The sequence below is a fragment of the Panthera pardus genome, unplaced genomic scaffold (genome assembly GCF_024362965.1).
Source record: "Panthera pardus isolate Hobbes unplaced genomic scaffold, ASM2436296v1 HiC_scaffold_26, whole genome shotgun sequence".
Taxonomy (NCBI): Eukaryota; Metazoa; Chordata; class Mammalia; order Carnivora; family Felidae; genus Panthera; species Panthera pardus.
Genome location: NW_026526832.1, coordinates 38,930,725 through 38,950,069, shown reverse-complemented (window position 1 = coordinate 38,950,069; position 19,345 = coordinate 38,930,725). Strand labels below are relative to the sequence as shown.

Here is a 19,345-nt window from a genome sequence, read left to right as displayed (position 1 = left end):
TATTAATATATTATTATTATTAACATCTGTAAACATCTTGCGTTCCTGTGCTAAATTTGTTACGATAGATGAACCTATACTGGTTGGTCCATTAGGATTAAAATCCATTAGCTTAGGGTTCGCTCCCGGCGTTGTACGTTCCGTGAGTCCGGACAAGCGGGCAGTGATGCGTATCCACCATTCTGGTACCCTGCAGGATAGTTCCACTGCCCTCAACGTCCTCTGTGTCCTGCCTGCTTGTCCTTCCCCTCCCCCCGGCCCCTGGAAACCACTGATCTGTTTGCCTCTTCAGTTTTGCCTCTTCCAGATCGTCTTCTGTTGGGACCATACAATACGAGGCCTCTTCAGACGGGTTTCTCTTACGTGGCGGTGTGCCTTTAAGATTCCTCCAGGGCTTCTTGTGGTTTGCTAGCACGTATCTTTTCATTACTGAAAAATACTCAGTTGGCTGCGTGTACCACGGTTTATTTATTCATTCCCGTATCAAAAGACGTCTCGGCTGCTTCTGGTTTGGGGCGGTTACGAACAAGGTTGCCGTCGACGTTCTCGTGCAGGATTTTGTGCGGACGCGGATTCTGCAGTTACTTGGCTAAGCGCCTGGAGCACTGTTGCTGGCTCCTACGGTAAGCCCGGCTTTGGTTCCGCTGTGCCTGCCAGACCGTCTTCCAGGGCAGAGCACCGTCTTGCGCTCTCCCCGGAGATCAACGCCATTTCCTGGTGCTCCTCATCTCCGCCAGCGTGTGGTGGTGGCATCTTGCCGGACTCCCCGTTCTAGCGGGTGTCTGCTGGTATTTCACTGCCGTTTTAGTTTGCAGTTTGCAGTTTGCAGGTCCCTAATGACAGATGTGTGACGGGGAGCATTTCATATCTTATTTGCCATCTGTATACCTTCGTTGAGGCACCTGTTCAGATCCGTTGTCCATTTATTAATTGAGTTGTTTTCTTGTTGATTTTTAAGAGTTATTTGTATATTTTGGATACAACCCCTTTCTTCATGACATGTGCATTTTGCCAGGGTTTTCTGTCACTTCTCATTCTCTTGACATGGTCTTTCACAGGGCAGTTCTTAATTTTAATGAGTCCCAATTTTTTTTCTTTCACGGATCGTGTTTTTGTATCTAAAAAGTTATCACCGAACCCAGGTCACTTAGATTTTCTCATATGTTCTGTTCTAGAAGTTTCACAGTTTTGCATTTTACGTTTAGGTCTCTTACCCACTTTGGGTTAAGTCTCGTGAAGGATGAAGCTCTGTGTTTCGATCGATCCCCCACGTAGATGTCTGGTTGTCCCAGCACCATTTGTCAAAGGGACTGTCCTCCCTCCATTGACTTCCCTTTCCTCCTTCGCTGAAGATCAGCTGGCTGGGTTTAGGAGGCCTGTTTCTGGGCTGTCTGTTCCCATCCATTGAGGCGCTCGTTCTCTTCCTTTGCTGGGGTCACAGTAGCTTAATAGTAGGTCTTAAAGTTTGGGGTGTCCGTTCTCCAGCGTTGCCCATGTCTTCAATACTGTGTTGGATTTTTACGGTCTTTGCGTCTCCACCTAAAGCAGACCGCCGCCAGTACGTTTATGTCCACAAAGTAACCTGTGGGTTTTGACTGCGGTTGCACTGAATCTGCCGGGGGAGCTGCGAGGAACGGACACCCTGGCGATGTTACGTCCTCCTGTCTGTCAACATGGAGCGTCGTTCCGTTCGTTCACGTCGCCTTTGACTTCTTTCAGCAGAGACTTGGAGTTTTCCTCACACAGTTGTAGCTATTCTGTCAGATTCACCTCTTACTGTTTCATTTGTGTCGGTGTTAACGTCAAGGGTAATATGTTTGTAATTTCGAATTTCAGTTCATCGCTGGTATGGCAAGTCAGACCGACTGACTCATGTATTATCCTCGTATCCTGTCCCCTTTAGTTGCTTATGTTTGGGAGGGCTTTTTGTTTGGTTCTGTTCCATTTTCGTGTCAGTCTTTTGGGATTTTCTGCATAGACGATTTTATCCTCTGCATAGAGGGTTTTATTTCTTCCTTTCTAATCTGTACATCTTTCCTTTTTTTTTTTTTTTTGTCTTATTGCATTAATTAGGGACTTCTAGTATGATGTACAATAGGAGTAAAAAGAGGACATCCTTGCCTTATTCATGATCTTACAGGGAAAACGTCTAGTTTCTCATCATTAAGTACACCCAGAACTCAACACCCAGAAAACAATCCAGTGAAGAAATGGGCAGAAGACATGAATAGGCACTTTTCCAAAGAAACATCCAGAAGGATGACAGACAGATGACAAGATGCTCACCATCAGTGTCAGTTGGGTGATTTTTAATAAACAGTGTCTTTCAAGGAATTGGTCCATTTCATCTAAGTTATGAAATTTGTGGACATAGTTGTCCTTAATATTCCTTTATTATCCTTTTAGTGTCTGTATGGTGAGTAGTGATGTGTCCCTCCCTTTCATTTCTTTTTTTTTTTTTTAACGTTTATTTATTATTGAGAGACAGAGAGACACAGAGCGTGAGCAGGGGAGGGGCAGAGAGAGAGGGAGACACAGAATCCGAAGCAGCTCCAGGCTCCGAGCTGTCAGCACAGAGCCCAACTCGGGGCTCGAACTCCCCATGACTGCGAGGTCATGACCTGAGCCGAAGTCGGACGCTCAACCGACTGAGCCACCCAGGCGCCCTCCCTCCCTTTTATTTCTAATATTAGGGTTCATGTCTTCTCCTCTATTTCTTTGTTAGCCTGGCTAGACATTTATAAATTTTACTCATTTTGTCAGAAAAACAGCTCTGAGTTTTGTTGATTTCCTCTGTTGGTTTCCTGTTTTCAGTGTCATTGATTTCTGCTTTAATTTTTATTTCTCCCCTTTCTCTTCTACACGCTCTGCCTTTCTGTAGTGTTCTGAGATGGAAGTTTAAATGATTGATTTTAAGATCTTGTCTCTTTTCAAATATATGTGTCTAATGCTATAAAATTCCCTCTTAGCACTGCTTTTCCTCAATCTCACAAACTTTGATAAGTTGCATGTTCATTTTCACTTAAGTCCCACATGTGTTTTAAATGCAGAAACTTCCTCGGGTACATGGGCATTTGCCAGGGTGCAGAGCAGATAGCTCCCTGCCACCTGTTCATATATTCAGCTCGTTTCTAAAGTGGGTCTGGGAACTTGCAGTAGAAGGTTTGTTTCTGTGTTGATCTGACAGAGTTTGAAGAGATCTAGAGATCTTCTTTCTCTGCAGGTGAATTCTGACCCACACGGGAGCGATTGTCACCTGTTCTTTACGTGATATGAAAGGGTGTATCACTTCCCGTGTCAGCGCAGTCCCACGTTTAGTGATGCTGATGGTCAAGACATCTTTCTTTCTAGGAAGCCAAGAACAACTCATTCCAGAATGTAAACTCAGTCATCCATCGTTTTTAGACATAGGAATTATTTAGTGTCATCAAGAAAGAAATTTTTTTTCAAAAAAAAAAAAATTCAGACATTTAAAATTCAGTAATTGTCATCTTTCTTTTGTCCGGACTTACAATTGCAATACAACCTATTTTCTGTCAAGTTCCTTATTTTCGCCTTCCCTCTTTAGATCTTTCTTTCAGTCTCTGGTAAAGACCCTAGAGCGTCGTACAGTTCCAAGAGGACTAAGCACAGGCGAAAAGCCATGCTAGCGTGGCCCGTGGCAGACCCTCCCTGGTGATTAATGCTTAGGCCGAGGGACAGGCTGGGGCCCAGAGACGCTGCGTCGCTTACAGGTGTCACACAGCTTGTTTTCTGACCATCTTCCAAACTGTATTCGGGATCTAAACACCGACGCCTTCGGTCTGTGTTCAAAAGCCCTCTTCTGGCTGTGTGACCGCCCCGTGTTGTCACTTCCATATCCACGGTCTCCTTTATAACCAGCACAGGCCGTTTGATCATTTTGACGGTTTACGCGTACTCCGTGTATATACCAGGTGTCAGATTCCAAACCGTATCAGAAGAGACATTCACAAAAAGATTCCCTTCTTCCGAGAGCTGACGCAGCCCCTTCGATTCCCGTGCGTGAGCCCTTCTTCAGAGCGCCACCCTCGCTCCCCCGCAGCACGCTGGCCGGGCTGCGTGGCCGTGAATTACCCCCTGCGGGGTGGCCCTGGGGGTGGAGCTTTCACGTGTGGCTCCCCTGCCTCCCGTCGGGGCACCTGTGAGGTAGAGCTTTCCCTCCAGAGCTGCGCACACGCACCCACACAAACCACCGGATCAGGCTAAGCGCCGTCCTCGGGACCTGGGCCTGAGGCACATCTTCGCTCACTTTCCTCCCCTGCTCCCCCGTGCCTGGCGGGCCCCCTTTCGGGGTCGGCTTGTGGGCAGCCTTCTGTTTGAGCTTGCCTCCCCGAACAGATAGAAAAGATGCGGCGGCTTTCGCCGCGGGAGGGTGCAGCCTCTGGTTTCTACATGGTTACCGCACAGCTATGGAAACAGTAGGGACATCGCCTTCGCCTTTGGTCCTTGTGGCGCTTTGCCGAGAAAACCGGCATACATTTTACGACGGACGCCATTGCAGACTTTACCGAGAAAGGAAGGCGTGCTGGCGTCCCTCCCGCTGCCACATCGGCAGTTCCCTCCCGCAGGCGTGTTCAGCGCGAAGGCGTGCTCTCTTACCGCCAACTAACTAGCTTGGCTTTGCTCTCGTCCCAGGCTCCATGGTGCCCTTTTCGATGAGGATCTTACACGCGGAGCTTCAGCAGTACCTGGGGAACCCGCAGGAGTCACTGGACAGGCTGCACCGAGTGAAGGCCGTCTGCAGCAAGGTACCGATGGTGCCGGGTGGGCCGCTCTGGCACTCCCCCGTCCCCCGCCCGGCAGAGAACCCCCTGCCTTCCCCTTCCTTAGAGGGAGCAGCCACATCACTCTCTACCCAACCCACCCGACATCCGCCGTCACCGCTTCCTGCGGGAAGGCAGGGGGACCCAGTTCATCGTGACCGTGGTTTTCTTGCCTGCCGAAGTTGTTGTTGGGGGCAGAGGATGCAGAGCTTGGGGCCTGAAATCCTTCTTCCTTAGTATCTGTTGTTGTTGTTGAAGAAGAACTGACATGACAATACCGTATTCGTACCAGGTGTAGAGCCCAGTGGTTCAATATCACTTACGTTAGGAAACAGTCACCGCAACAGGTCTGGTTACCGCTGGTCACCGTGGAAGGTCATGACAGTGTTAGCGACTGGCTTCCCATGCTGTACGTCACATCTCTCTCTTACTTACTTTGCAACCGGAAGGTTTACACCTCTTCATCCCGCTCATTTCATCCATCCCCCTCCCTCTGGCAGCCGTCGGTTTGTTCTCTGTGTGTCCGAGTCGGTTTCCGTTTTGTTTTGTATTTTAGGTTGCACGTGTGGGTGGAGTCATACGTGTCTGTCTTTCTCTGACTGATTTCACGTAGCCTAATAGCCTCTAGACTCATCGGTGTTGTCACAAGTGGCAACATTTCATTCTTTTCACGGCTGAGTAATATTCCGTTGTATGTATATACCCCACCTTTTTAATCCGGTCGTCCGTCCGTGGACATCTATGACATTTAACTTCCAAATCTTGACTGTTATAAATAATCCTGTAATGAACATAGGGGTGCATATGTCTTTTTGGGTTAGCGTTTTCATTTTCCTCAGATAAGTGCCCAGAAGTAGACTGCCGGATCGTAGAGTCTTCCTCTTTTCAGCTTTGAGAGAACCTCCGTATTGTTTTCCGTGGTGGCCGCACGGCTTGCAGTCCCTCCAGCAGTGCACGGGGCTGCCTTTTCTCCCACCGCCTCACCAACACCTGTTAGTTCTTATCTTTCTGATCCAAGCCGTTCTGACAGGTGTGAGCTAACACCTCATTGTGGTTTTGATTTGCATTTCCGTGATGATTGGTGATGTTGAGCATCTTTCCGTGTGCCCGTTGGCCGCCTGTGTGTCTTCCCTATCTAGCAAAATGTCTCTTCGGGCCCTCTGCCTGGCGGGGTTTTTTATATGGAATTTTATGAGCTCTTTGTGTATTTGGGATGTTAACCTCTTATCAGATACGCCGTGTATTCAGTGGGTTGCCTTTTCATTTTGTTGATGATTCCCTTTGCTGTCCAAAGCATTTTAGTTTGATTTAGTCCTTTTTGTTTGTTCTTTTTTATCATCCTTGCCTGAGTAGACAGATCCAAAAATATCACCAAAACCAGTGTCCGACAGCTTACTGCCTCTGTTTTATTCCAGGAGTTTTATGGTTTCAGGTTTTATATTTAAGTCTGGAATCCATTTGGAGTTCATTTTTGTGGATGGTGTAAGAAGGTGGTTCACTTTCACCCTTTTGCATGTAGCTGTCCAGTTTCCCTGACATTTGTTGGAGAAACTTTCCTTTCCCCGTTGTATATTTTTGTGTCCTTCGTCACAGATCAGTTAACGATGCTTTTATGGTCACCTACCTGTTGCGGTGACCTGTGTGTGTGTGTCTTTGTGCTGGTACCAAACTGTTTTGATTATCGTAGCTTCTAGTAGGTCTTGAAACTAGGAAGCATGATACTCCCGTACCTCTCTTCTTCCTCAAGGTTGCTTTGGCTCTTCATGGTCTCTTGTGCTTCTATACAAACTTTGGGGATTATTTTCGTTTATTTTAGCTCTAGTTCTGTGAGAAGGGCCGTTGGTGTTTTGATAGGGATTGTGTTGAATCTGTAGGCTTCTTTGGGTATTTTGACAGTATTTTTCTGCAGCACAGAGTATCTTTCTATATACTTGCATCGTCTTCAGTGTCTTTCATCAGTTTTCTGAGGGCAAGTGATTCACCTTGGCTATATTAACTCCTACATATTTTATTCTTCTTGATGCAGTAGTAAACGGGATTATTTTCTTAATTGCTCTTTTGATAGTTGGTTATTATTATATAAAAATGCAACAGGGGCTCCTGGGTGGCTCAGTCGGTTGAGCGTCTGACTTCAGCTCAGGTCATGATCTCACAGCTCATGAGTTCGAGCCCCGCGTCGGGCTCTGTGCCAACAGCTCGGATCCTGGAGCCTGCTTCCGATTCTGTGTCTCCCTCTCTCTCTGCCCCTAACCCACTCACATTCTGTCTCTGTCTCTCTCAAAAATAAGTAAACATTAAAAAAAACTAAAATGAAAAAAATGCAACAGATTTCTGAATATTGATTTTGTATCCTGCCAATTTTAATGAATTGAATTTAATGAATTCAATCCTGCCAATTTAATGAATTCATTTATTGGGTCTAATAGTTTTTGGGTGGATGCTTTAGGGGTTTCTATATGTGGTGTCATATCAACTGTGAATAGTGACAGTTTTACTTCCTAATTACTTGGATGCCATTTATTTCTTTTCCTTATTGCTGCAGCTGGGACTTCCACTAAATTGTTGGATAAAAAAGTGTTGGATAAAAAAAGTGCTGAATAAAAATGGTAAGAGTGGGCATCCTTAACTTGTCCCTCATATTAGAGGAAATGCTTTCGATCTTTTATTGTTGAGTATGTTAACTATGGCTTTGTCATATATGGCCTTTACTATATTGAGGTACATTCCCTCTATACACACTGTGTTGAGAGTTTTTAATCATAAGTGGATGTTAAATTGTGTCAGATGCAGGGCACCAGGGTGGCTCGGTCGGTTGGGCTGCCGACTTCAGCTCAGGTCATGATCTTGCAGTTCTCAGGTTCAAGCCCCGCGTCGGGCTCTGTGCTGACAGCTCAGAGCCTGGAGCCCAATTCAGATTCTGTGTCTCCCTCTCTCTCTGACCCTCCCCCGCTCACACTCTGTGTCTCTATCTCAAAAATAAATAGACGTTAAAAATTTTTTTTAATTGTATCAGATGCTTTCTCTGCAACTGTGGAGATACCACGGGATTTTCATTCCTTGTTTTGTGAATGTGATGTAGCAGATTGGTATGTGGGTGTTGAATCATCCTTGCATCCCTGCAACAAATCCCGCTTGCTCGTGGTGTATGATCCTTTTATCGTAGAGTTGGATTCAGTTTGCTGATACTCTGTTGAGGATTTTTGCATGTATGTTCATCAGGGATATTGGCCTGAAATGTTCTCTTAGTAGTTGGCCTGTTCAGATTTGCTATTTCCTCCTCGTTCGATGTTGGAGGATTATATGTTTCTAGGAATTTATTCACTTCATCTGGGTCGTCCAACTTGTTGGCATGTAAGTCTTCCTTGGTATCCTTGGTAGATTAAAAGCAGGGAAATATCTCTTGTGTACAAATCACATGCCCTTACACGTGGCAGACCCGTGTGTCTTCTCTGTCTAGCAAAATGTCTCTTCAGGCCCTTCACGCATCCTGCAAATCCTACAGGCACCTACTTCGTGTCTCCCAGAGGCCCGGGAGCAATGTTTAAGGAAGTAGTAGTTTAAAATGTTCCAGAATCAAAGCAAGTCCTACTGTGTGATGACAACTGGCATTCGTAATGCCGACTCCGAAGGCAGGTAAGGTTCAGAAGCGCTTTGTGAATTGTTCTCGGTTGAACGCTAACAGTGACGCGGAAGGCACCAAGCTGCATCCACAGGTCAGATTATGCTGTGAAGTGATATTCGGAAGAAATAGGGGATTTAGAGTCTCTCCACCTCCGGGCGTTGGGCCACCCCACCGCTCAGGCTGCTCACCCTTAGATGGAAGCGAAGCGCCTGTTCCTGCCTCCCTCGAGGTGAGGTCGCGTCTGCGGAGCGCCCAGAGCTGTGACCACAAGCAGTGAGGGCAGCAGCACGACACGGCCCTGTGTTAAATGAGAGTGTATCTTTCCGGTCCCTCCTTTCAGTCTCGCTATTCTTGAGGAAGGTTTTATGGGCTTTTTCCAAGATGCCGGCGTCCTCAGGGCTCCTGGCAGGGAGGCGGACGGGCTCCTTCCCGCACAGCAGCCCTCACTCCGGCGCGAGCAGGTGTCCCAGGCACCTCACAGCCTCCGCCCTGCATAACTTCAGAAAGACAGGAAAACTCTTCTTTCTTGTACGCTAATCGGTTGACGGGGAACATTTTTTTTAGGTTCCAACACTTTTTTCCTTGAATCTTAAAACACTTAAGATACAGCTATTTTCAGACATAAGCGTATAACTTGTTGCCGAGAAACGCAAAATCAATGATCTTCTAAACTGTACACAGATGATTTTGTTAATTACGTTTTTCATTTACCTCCATATCGCATCGGGGGAATTTTTATGTACTTGCGAGAAAATTCCAAGTGTTCCAGTGACTCGAGGGGAGAAAAGAAGACGTTTTAGGAGTCCGTTTTCCTGGTCCTAAGGTATCTCATGTGCTGCAGGGTAGGGAGAGACAAGGGCAGGTCTTGCCGCCACGGCTGCTCTAGACTGTTGTACCCATTCCCCTGAAATACAGCGTCTTCGTCAGGGACTGGTCTCTGTTCCTCAGCATTTTTCTAATAACAGCTCATTTAATCCTTATGCAAACCCAGTGAAGTAGGGATTCCATTACCCACGTTTATAGCTAAGTAAACTGGGGCACAGAGAGGCCAGCTAACTTGCCTGTGGTCCTGTGATTCAACCCCTCATTGTGACACGTCCCAGCCGAAAGGAGAAAGACCGACAGCGTTCCTGCCTGTGCCAAATTCTCTGCTCCATCCAGTACGAACACGTCTTACTGCGTTTGGTGGTAGATTGAACCAACGAATAAGAGCCCCGGGACCAGTGTCTGAAATCCCCGGTCCCACAGGCCGGCCCCCAGAGATGGGGTCCGTCCTCACTCAGGTGGTTTCATCCCCGGGTGGCCAGGCGGTGACAGCCGATGGCTCATGAGGGCAGAGAGGTGAGCAGGCCCAGTGCGGTCACACCACGGGAGCCCCTGGCCCGGCGCGGCCTGCGGTGTAGGGACCCGCTGCCGGGGCCTGAGCGTGACTGGTCTCTCGGGTGCCACCTGGGTGTGGACATCCCAGCCCAGGTCACGGGGCCGCACCGTGCGCCAGTGGGTGTCCTTCTGACGGCACGACCCAGATGTAAGCCCATCCGTCACGTGCTGCCGAACTGAGAGAAGGGCGGGTGGTTCTAATTCCGGAAGCAACACAGGCAGCCCGTCCTGGAAGGAACGGTGTGTTGGCCTCTGGCCAAAAGGATTTCCATGGCTAATCTCAACATGTACTTGCCTTGTGTTCCAACTTAAAACCTGGCCCCGCCTCCCAAGACAGAGGCAGCCCCACGTGACAGGACTGGTGGTGGTAAAGAGAAGGGGGTGGGGGACACAGAGCAAGGTGGTGCCCGCAGGCCCCCCACGGCTCCTCGGCCACCACCCGGCAGATAAGAAGCCCAGCCCCTGAGCTTCCGCTCTCCTCCTCCTGCGCGCTGCCCCCCCTGCCCCCCAGAGGCGAGTGTTACCTGCAAGCTCGTCCCGTGCATAATTGAGGGTGGTTTCAGCCGGAGAGGCCCCCGGGGGCTTTGAGGCGGGAGTGGTCTGTCTTTGACCTGCTGTCAGGTCAGCGGGCAGATGTGTATGAGCACCTGTGTGCATAGCCCGCGACAGTTCAGGGCTGAGCACGACACCCGCCACCCCCCGCCCTGCCCTCTGTGAGCGCGGTTTCCAGGGCTCCGCTTCCCCCGCCCCGTGATCCGTGAGCCATTCCCCAGCATACCGTGGACACGCAGGGTGAGGTGGCAGGAAGGCAGTGTTCGTGCGGGGACTTATTTACTCAAGTACAAAATCCAGGGGCGCCTGGGTGGCTCGGTCGGTTAAGCATCTGACTCTTGGTTTCGGCTCAGGTCACGATCTCACGGCTCGTGAGTTCAAGCCCCGCGTCAGGCTCTGTGCTGACGGTGTGGAGCCTGCTTGGGATTCTCTGTCTCCCTCTCTCTCTGCCCCTCCCCCACTCGCACTGTCTCCAAATACACTTAAAAAAAAAAGTGCAAAAGCTAAAAATACTAAAGGCCCGCACACCACTCTTGTGGCAGCCTGATCTGGCGGGGTAAAGTTAGGGGCACGGATGCATTACCTGCATACAGGTCTGTTCTTTGCACGGCCACTGATCCGCTCCGCTCTCCACCTATAAACCAGAGGTCAGGGGTCAGGGGTTGGACCACAGGGTTCCGAGGCTCCGTCCGACACCAGCAGGCTGGTGTTTTGAGTCGGTCACAGCCAGTGGGAAACCCCAGGAGAGCTGTAAACCTGAGGCTCTTGACCAGGACCCTCCCCACATCCCTGTGCTCTCTCCTGTGTCCTTGAGCGCGGCCCCCAGGGTATGCCAGGTCGAGCGCCCACAGTGGCCGTGGGGTCACCGTGACCATGTGAGCGGTGCCCGCACCATAACGTGCCGTGCTCTGTGTTTTACACCCTCCGTTAACACGACAGCCGTCTGAAGTGATAGCGTCCCCGTTTTACAGACGTGGAAGAGTCACCAGGGTCTGACGGCGGGTGGGGGTGGGGGAGCCTACGTTAGAACAGGTCGCCCGGCCCCGGAAACCTGCTCCTGACTCTCCCCGTGGGGTCACGCTGCGGTCTCCCGTGCTCCCCCGAGTGCAGCAGTCTCCCCGCCACCCTGGGAACGTGGCCCAGGCAGCACACTTGAGTGTCGCCTTGACGGGGACCGTGGCCCCAGCGGCTGGGCTCACAGGACCAGGGGGTGGGGCTCTTCGCTGCTGAGGGGTCAGGACATGGAGTCACATCTCCTAGGGTGACGTCCTCCACCCATCCCCTCCCCCAGCCTTCCTTCCTCAGCCTGCACGCCTGGCCCCTCCTCCTGCCCGACCCGGGCGCTGGTATTGAGCCCTGGGGCACGGACTCGGTGACTCCCTCCCAGATGAGGCTCGGCCAGCCGGTGTCCGGTGGTGGGTGGAGAACCGGGCCACCCCCTCGAGGCTCCAGGACGGGAAGTCGGGCCGGGGCTGCGTGTGGTGGCCTCAGACTGGCCAGGAGCCCTGACGCCGGTCTGAGAGGCTCAACTCAAGGACAGTCTATGCAACCAGAGTTGTCGTTTCTGGGAAGAAAGCAGTTACTACGTTCCCATTCCCCTTAGGGCTGTCTGTCCCCTGTGCTCTCACTGCTCCTATGGCGTCTGTTGTTGGTCCTCCAGGTCGTTTTTCCGGGCCAGAGGTCAGCAGTGGTTGTAGAATCAAATGCTCACACAGGGTCAATGTGGAGCAGGAAGCCAGGCCAGGACGGTAGAAGGTTGCTGTCCCTTGGGAAGGGACTGAGGGCTTCAGGCTGCTGAGAACATGAGAGCCCTGCCACGGGTGCAGATAATATGCTGTGACCGTGTGTGCAGATAATACGCTGTGACCGTGTGCAGATAATACACTGTGACCGTGTGTATAGATAATACGCTGTGACCGTGTGCGTAGATAATACACTGTGTGCACAGATAATATACTGTGACCGTGTGTGCAGATAATACGCTGTAACCATGTGTGCAGATAATACACTGTGACCGTGTATGCAGATAATACACTGTGTGCACAGATAATATACTGTGACTGTGTGCGTAGATAATACACTGTGACCGTGTGCAGATAATACGCCGTGACCGTGTGCATAGATAATACTCTGTGACCGTGTGCAGATAATATGCTGTGACTGTGTGTGCAGATAATACGCTGTGACCGTGTGCGTAGATAATACACTGTGTGCACAGATAATATACTGTGACTGTGTGTGTAGACAATACGCCGTGACCGTGTGTGTGGACAGTACACTGTGACCGTGCGCAGATAATACCCTGTGACCGTGTGTGCGCGGATAGCACACTGTGACCATATGCTGTGACTGTGTGTGCAGATAATACGCTGTGAGCTTTGCCATCTGACAGCTGTCTCTCCAGCAACAGTCAGCTAGCTCTTCACAGTTTTGATCCCAGCATGGATTGCCCAAGTGAGAAGGAACAGCCTTAGATGGCAGCCGCACACAAGGGCCCCGGAGCAGGCCCGGACCTGGGGTGTCAAGGCATGACGTGGTTTCCAAACAGTCATCTAACTCCACAGCCCTGACGTGGGAAATGTTCACACACGATGCTCATTTTCAAAGCCAGCCCACAGATTTATTATTGCGGTACGGTCTCCTGTAAACAACATCCGCTGAAGGGAGAACAGCATTGTGTTAGCTATGTGGGTAACAGGAACAGAGGCCGTTCTATTCTTTTTTATTTTCTCAGCCGTAGTTATGTCAGCGTACTTTAGCTTTATAATCAGGCATTTTTCTGTTGAAAAAAAGTTAAACGAGACCGCAGGACAGAGAAGGTGAAGTTAAGATGGTGGTAACAGGAAAGGAACCAAAAAGCAGGTCTGTCTCCTGGTCACCAGAGCCAGGAGGGAAATGGCGTCAGGACACAGTTCTCGGCGTCTAGAAAGCAGTCGTTTGCTCAGAAGAGGCCAGGCTTTCCCTAATGTGGAAGCTTCCCCAGACAGTGGTTACAGACTCTCTGTAGTCAGCCAGGGAGCCTGAGATTAGACCGTGGTCCCGAATTTTAACAGGGGGCCCAGTTTGAGCAGGACGTCACTTGTGACCTTTACCAGGTGGCCCAGGGCACCCATTTTCCCTGCTGTCTTTGATGCAGAAGAATGTGGTAGACTAGTAGATGTTTGGATGGTGTAATTGTATCTGTGAAGGTGAAATGCTCCTTGATTTCAAACAAATTTGCTGTGCTCCCAGGCCTCCGGGCAAGCTAGAGACCATCACATCAGGACAGCAGGTGCCTCTGTCCCGCGGTCCCTCCTTCTCTGGCTTCTCTGCAGCCTGTCTCTGCTGCTAGTCCTGAGAGACCTTTACAGACCAGTTGGGAGAGAGCCACGGGAACAGAGTTCTAACACCACTTGCAGAAGTAGACACGGTCCATAAAGAACGATGCCAAAGTAAATTGGGGTGTGGGTGTCGTTGCCGATACGGACGTGCCCCGCGTGGTCTTGAGCTCACCTCCGTCCCTCCCACAACCCAGCAGCCTCCACCCGTCCCAAGTTAGCCTGGCGGAAGGAACCTCGTAAAAGAAGTGGTACTTTAGAGGCCCCCATAGCTGAAGAAGCCGGAGGGTCAGGCATGTTTTTGTGCAAAAGAAACATACTCCGGAGTGTTGATAGGAATGGTTCTCTGCTGCTGACTGCTAATAAGGCAGAGGTGACAGCTTTGTCTCTAGGAAGCCTTAATGTCTTTCAGCTGGCCCTCGCTGGCCAGCTCCTCAGGGAAACGTCCCAGGAGGCTGGCCATCGGCATGCCGACAACGTCTGCCCTGCCAGGCCTCACCTGACCCGGATGGTGCCGTTGCCCGCTTTCCTGCCGCTGCAGCAGAGAGCAAATTGATTGTGGCTTCATCAGATAAGATGGGAGTGATTGGCAAGTAGAGAGAGATCACTGAAAGGCTGGAGGCGGCCTCTCCGCCCTTTGCCACCGATGCTCATGCTCCTGGGCCCGTACATGCGTGGAGTACACAAGCAGGTGACAGGAGCGTCCCCATCGCCGGGGATCAGCTGGGAGAGACTCACGCTCCTGGCCTTGTGTGTCAGAGTGCACAAGCAGGAGATGACAGCAGGGTCCCCGTTGCTGGGGATCAGGGTGGGAGACGCTCACCCTCCTGGCCCTCAGAGGAGCTCAAGAGTGTCCCTGTCATTGGGGTTTTACAAGGGTTGTGTCTTGACTCTTCTCAGGGTAGCAGTTCACACCTTTAGAGACTCCAGGTTGCATCGTTGCAAATCTCAGGATGTCGACTTGGGAATGTGAACTGTACCCCTCAGCAACCTAGTATAAAATCCGATGCCCCTGGGTGCCTGGGCGGCTCAGTCAGTTAAGTGTCAGGTCATGATCTCAGGGTTCATGGGTTCGAGCCCCACGTCAGGCTCTGTGCTGACAGCTCGGAGCCTGGAGCCTGCTTCGGATTCTGTATCTCCCTCTCTCTCTGCCCCTCTCCTGCTCACGCTCTCTCTCTCTCAAAAATAAATAAACGTTAAAAATAAAATCTGATGCACCAAAAGTGAACCACAGGCCGCAGAAGTTATCAAACAATCTAGTCCTGACTCGTGCATGAGAGCCCAGCAAAGAGTGGGCGTCAGCGGAATGAGGAGGTCTGGAGTTCTGTATTCCTCACTTGTATATCTTGATGTTGTGTGTTCTGTCCTTCTGTGATCCGCATGCAGAGAAGAGAGCATTGTTTCAAAGTGTGAAGCCCTGAAGGGACACTGTGTCCACAGGCAGGGGTTGGGAGGGCTCTGGAGTCAGGCAGATGGGGAAGCTTTCCAGGTGCACCTGTCTTTTCCCGGCAGAGTGACCGGCCCGCGTGAGCCTTGAGGCCCTCAGCCGTAGATGAGGGGCGTCACCCGCTGCCTCGGGGCTGCGTGCAAGTTAGATCCGGATGCAGACAAGCGACTGAGCACAGAGCCTGGTCTGTGGGAGTGTTTAGTACCCCTTGAGTGGCTTGAAACAGCTCCAAGAAGCCTCTTTTTGCTTTGCAAAGCCTCTTCCCAGAAGTTCCCCTAGGAGACTGTGGTGGGACAGGTAGGTCACAGGACTTTCTAGAGAAATCTGAGCCCCACTAGGGCAGACCTGCTCTCCCTTGAGTCTGGTCTCCAGTAGGCTACTAGTGAGAACTCGGGCCCTTGGGTTAGGGCCCGCCCCCAGTGGTCTGTACCCTGGGTGCTCCGTGTACAAAACCCATTCCCCAAAACTACCCCACCTGCAGCCCGCAGCAGCCCAGCAAAGGAAGAGCTGAGAGACTCCTTCCCCGGAGCTTTCCTACAAAGTGTGGTCCCCAGACCATCGTCCCCAGAGCATCACCCAAAGCCCATCAGAAGCGCAGGGTCTGGTGCCACACCGCAGGCATACAAACCAGAACCTGAGGTTTACGGTACCAGATTCCAGGGTCATGCGTGTGACCACTGTGCCCAAACCTGCGGGCAGGTGTAAATGTGGTGTTCCTGTGGGCCAGGCTGGTGCAGTCCCCCTTGCTCATTCTGGGGAGCAGACCAGGATGCTTGACAGTGTCTTACCTGGACTTGGGCCTCCGTCATTCTGTCAGGGACAGAGGGATGGGGGAGGGAAGGGACACCTCACCACGGTTGCGGACTAAACACTTCGGGCTTTGGGTGGCGGTGTTTGTCACTTTCCTTCATAGAACTAAGCTTTTGGAGGTGAGTGCGCTCGGACCGCATAAAGTCGTATTGGTGCCAGAGGGGCGGGGACTCCTGCTTTTCTCTCTGGGACACGTGTCCTCTCCTGTTGGCGCCCAGAGTAGCCCACCCCCTTCCCACCTGCCCCCGCAGTCACGGCTCCGGCCTCTGGACTACTGGCACCATCCTCGTGGTTCAGCCCAGGCCACAGATAAGGTGGCCCCAGAGGCGGGTCCTCGGCACAGATGACGCGCGGTGAGGCACGCGACCAGTCGGTGACTTTGTCCTCACGAGGTGTGCAGTCCCCCTCCGCGAGGCTCCTTCTCTCTGGCTCGGTTGTCATGGTTGGTTTTGTGCGTGGACACCCGCCCCTTCCCCTGTGTCCCATCCAGTGGCCCTGGGGGTGGGCCTGGGGACCAGGAGGGTGCTGGGCCACCTTTTCCCCTTCAGTAATTCTTGCCCTTCTCCCTTCCTGTCCACCTTCTATTCTCGCCGGAGGTTAAGCGCCCTCAAGACTTCCTTTCCTAGTCTGTTTCTGTTTTTATGATTCTTCATCAGAAGACAGATTAGCCAAAAATGTCATGTGACCTGGTCTGGACCCAGCGAGGCGGCACGGGCTGTTCACAGAGGCTGTGCTCCAGCTGGCGTTAGGCAGGGACCCTCGCAGGTGCGCAGAGGCCCCGCTCGCCCTCTGCTCTGCCCCCAGGGACCCCACACACGAAAGCCCAAAGCAGGTTCTTCGTCGGGTTGCAAGCGTCCCCTCTTGGGGTGGGTCATTTGGGGACATGTTAATTGGCAAGGTGACCCGTAAACAGAAGGGTTTTTTCCCCAAACCACCTGCCCCTGAGGTCAGTGATGACGCAACTGGGACACAGCTTCGTCGGTTAACGCTGGGTCTCCCGACGCACAGCCTTTCCTCTCCACGCCTTTCTCTCCTGCCGCTCACGTCCCCTCCTCACATTACAGTGATAGCCGTCGTGTTTTCTTTTCAGGAAAAGCCAAAGCACGCAAAGCAACCCGAAGTCATTAACCAAACAGTACAAACGATGTAAGGGAACAGGTGCTCAGAATATAGTTGATACAGTTCAAAAGGCCGCACAGCCCACGGCTGAGGGGGGGCGAGCGGAGGGGCAAGACTGGCGTTTCTGAAGTTAACAGTCATCCTCGTGTGTAACACACTGGCCGCCTTTCTTGAAAAGAGAGGACGTCTCCTCTGTGTCTGAGGTCTCTCGAGTGCCTTCCGAGCGTCCTAGACCCAGACGCCACCACCGGCTGGAGAGCGGCCCCCTCTCCGCGGCCCCCTCTCCGCGTCCCCTCTCCACGGCCCCTCCGTGTCCTGAGTGCTGACGTGTAAAAGGTGTCTGTGTGGGACATTCCTTGACCAATTTTTTTTCATACAGAGAAGTCTGCGTCTCCTAGAATCTGTTACGACGAAGTCTGGAAGCAAATTCGTTTTTCACGATTTTGTTGTTCTCCTTTGGAATTGCCGTAGATCCTGACAAATCTGGAGCAGGGCTTGGCTGAGGACGGAAGCGTGAACAGCATCGCACCGGAGAACAGACGAGGTCAGTGCGCAGACTGCTCGTTAAGCGACTGCCAGCCCCAGCGGTTTTCTTCATGCCCCCCCCCGCCTTCTCTCTTAGTAAGGCCTCCGTCCTCGCGTGCATCTGTTGGCTCGCCCTTGTTTGGGAAGCCAGGCGCCAGGCCTGGAGCTCTTGGTGCAGGAAGGGCAAGCCCAGGCATGAGGCCTGCCCGCAGGGAGCCCCATCGGGTGCAGGAGCCCCACTGCACCCAGAGGTCCCGGAAGCCAGCGCAGCTCCCGCGGCAGGCAGGTGCTGGGGGAGAGGAGCTGGGCCTTCCTGGGGGAGGGGCGTCCCTGAGGTGGAGACTGCCCTCCAGAGCCACAGCCTTGGCAGAGAGGGGCACCCAGAGGCCCCAAAGTGCTGGAGAGGAGAGGAAGGGGGGCCCTGCGCGCCGCCTAGGAGGCCAGGATGACCCTGAGCCCCAGGCTGCTGGGAACCAGTGAGGAGAAGGTCATCCCGTCTGTAACTTCTTGAGAACATTCGGGATGAACTGCTAATTACACTTCAAAATCCAACTCGATCGGTGCCCCCGAGAGGCCCCTCACCCACCGCTGACTCCTCAGGGCCGCCCCTCTCCTTTCCACACAACACCTGCCCTGTGGCACCTCCGGGGGCTCTGCCGTTTGCCCCTGTGTGCCCCACACGGAGCGAGCTCTCGTGACCAGCGGCCAGCGTGGGTTATCCTGGCGAGCGGTGCTTCCTCTGCAGCTGCCAGAGACAGGGAGCTGCACTGGTGCCCCCAAGGGCATGGCGACCCTGACAGAAGGGGACAGTGGTGACCCTGAGAGAAGAGGGGAGTAGGATGGGCAGGAGAAGTTTGCCTTTGGGGCCAGCAGCACTGGGCTGCATTTATGCTTTAAATACAGTGTCCTTTGTGTGAGAAATCCCAAAGGACAGCCAGGTTTGTAGGGGTGTGTGTGTGTGTGTGTGTGTGTGTGCACGCGCACACATGCACTTCCGAGTCATGTAACTGCGGCTGAGTTAGTGAGGAGGCATCACTCACCCTCAGATGTCGCATCCTCTCGTACTGGGTGCCAGTTTGGGAATTTGCAGATCAACACTAGATCTCAGAAAGCACTTCCTGGGTACCTAAGGGTCATAATAGATAAACAGTTTGAAGGTGAACGGGGGCTTCCTCCCAGAGCTGGAATTAGCACATGAAAGAGGGCCGTGGGTGAGCCTGGGTGGCACAGTCGGTTAAGCATCAGACTCTTGATTTCTGCCCAGGTCACGATCGTAGGGTTGTGGGATTGAGCTCCGTGCTCAGCAGGGAGCCTGCTTGGGATTCTCTCTTGCTCTCTCCCCGCAAAAAAAAAAAGAAAAAAAAGAAACAAGTCCGTGGAGATAAACTGCAGTTCGGTGAGACCACATGTTGTGTTCATCAACAAAAGATAGTGTTGAGAACTCTTCTTTTCACAAAAATGATGTTGTAAGCACCTAATATATTTTTAATTGCTTAAAGGCGCAGGGAGTTAAGTTCCTAATTCTAGCAATTAAGTCTATTGTGTTCTTAAGCAGGTCCGAAAATAAGCATACTTTCTGGGCAGGTGTTATCCTACCCGCCCGTTGGTCCTGGCACATGGGAAGGGCAGCATGTGGGCAGAGCAGGGTCGGCCGGCTCACGGAATGACGGTCCTTCGGGCACCGCCGTCCTCCGGGCCTGTCGGCCGCTGCAGCCGCCACCGGGCAGACACCCGCTGGGGAGCCAGCTCTGCTTCTGCGTCATCGCCGCCCTGCCGTCACACGTGAGGG

The 19,345-nt window shown here is 52.0% G+C and overlaps 2 protein-coding genes across 3 annotated transcripts in view; both read left to right on the top strand.

Moving 5' to 3' along the window:
* Positions 1 to 19,345, top strand: part of TRAPPC12 (trafficking protein particle complex subunit 12) — an 81,625-nt gene that overhangs the window by 41,877 nt on the left and 20,403 nt on the right. The window contains exons 6-7 of one of the 2 annotated variants that reach the window (XM_019453181.2): positions 4,657 to 4,769; positions 17,503 to 17,575. In XM_019453181.2, coding sequence (XP_019308726.2) covers positions 4,657 to 4,769; positions 17,503 to 17,575 — 186 coding nt within the window. The remainder of the gene's footprint in view (positions 1 to 4,656; positions 4,770 to 17,502; positions 17,576 to 19,345) is intronic. The other variant, XM_019453184.2, reaches the window with a different exon arrangement.
* Positions 4,606 to 19,345, top strand: part of RPS7 (ribosomal protein S7) — a 117,512-nt gene continuing 102,772 nt past the window's right edge. The window contains exon 1 of the mRNA XM_053891197.1: positions 4,606 to 4,622. The gene's annotated coding sequence lies outside the window, so the exon portion shown is untranslated. The remainder of the gene's footprint in view (positions 4,623 to 19,345) is intronic.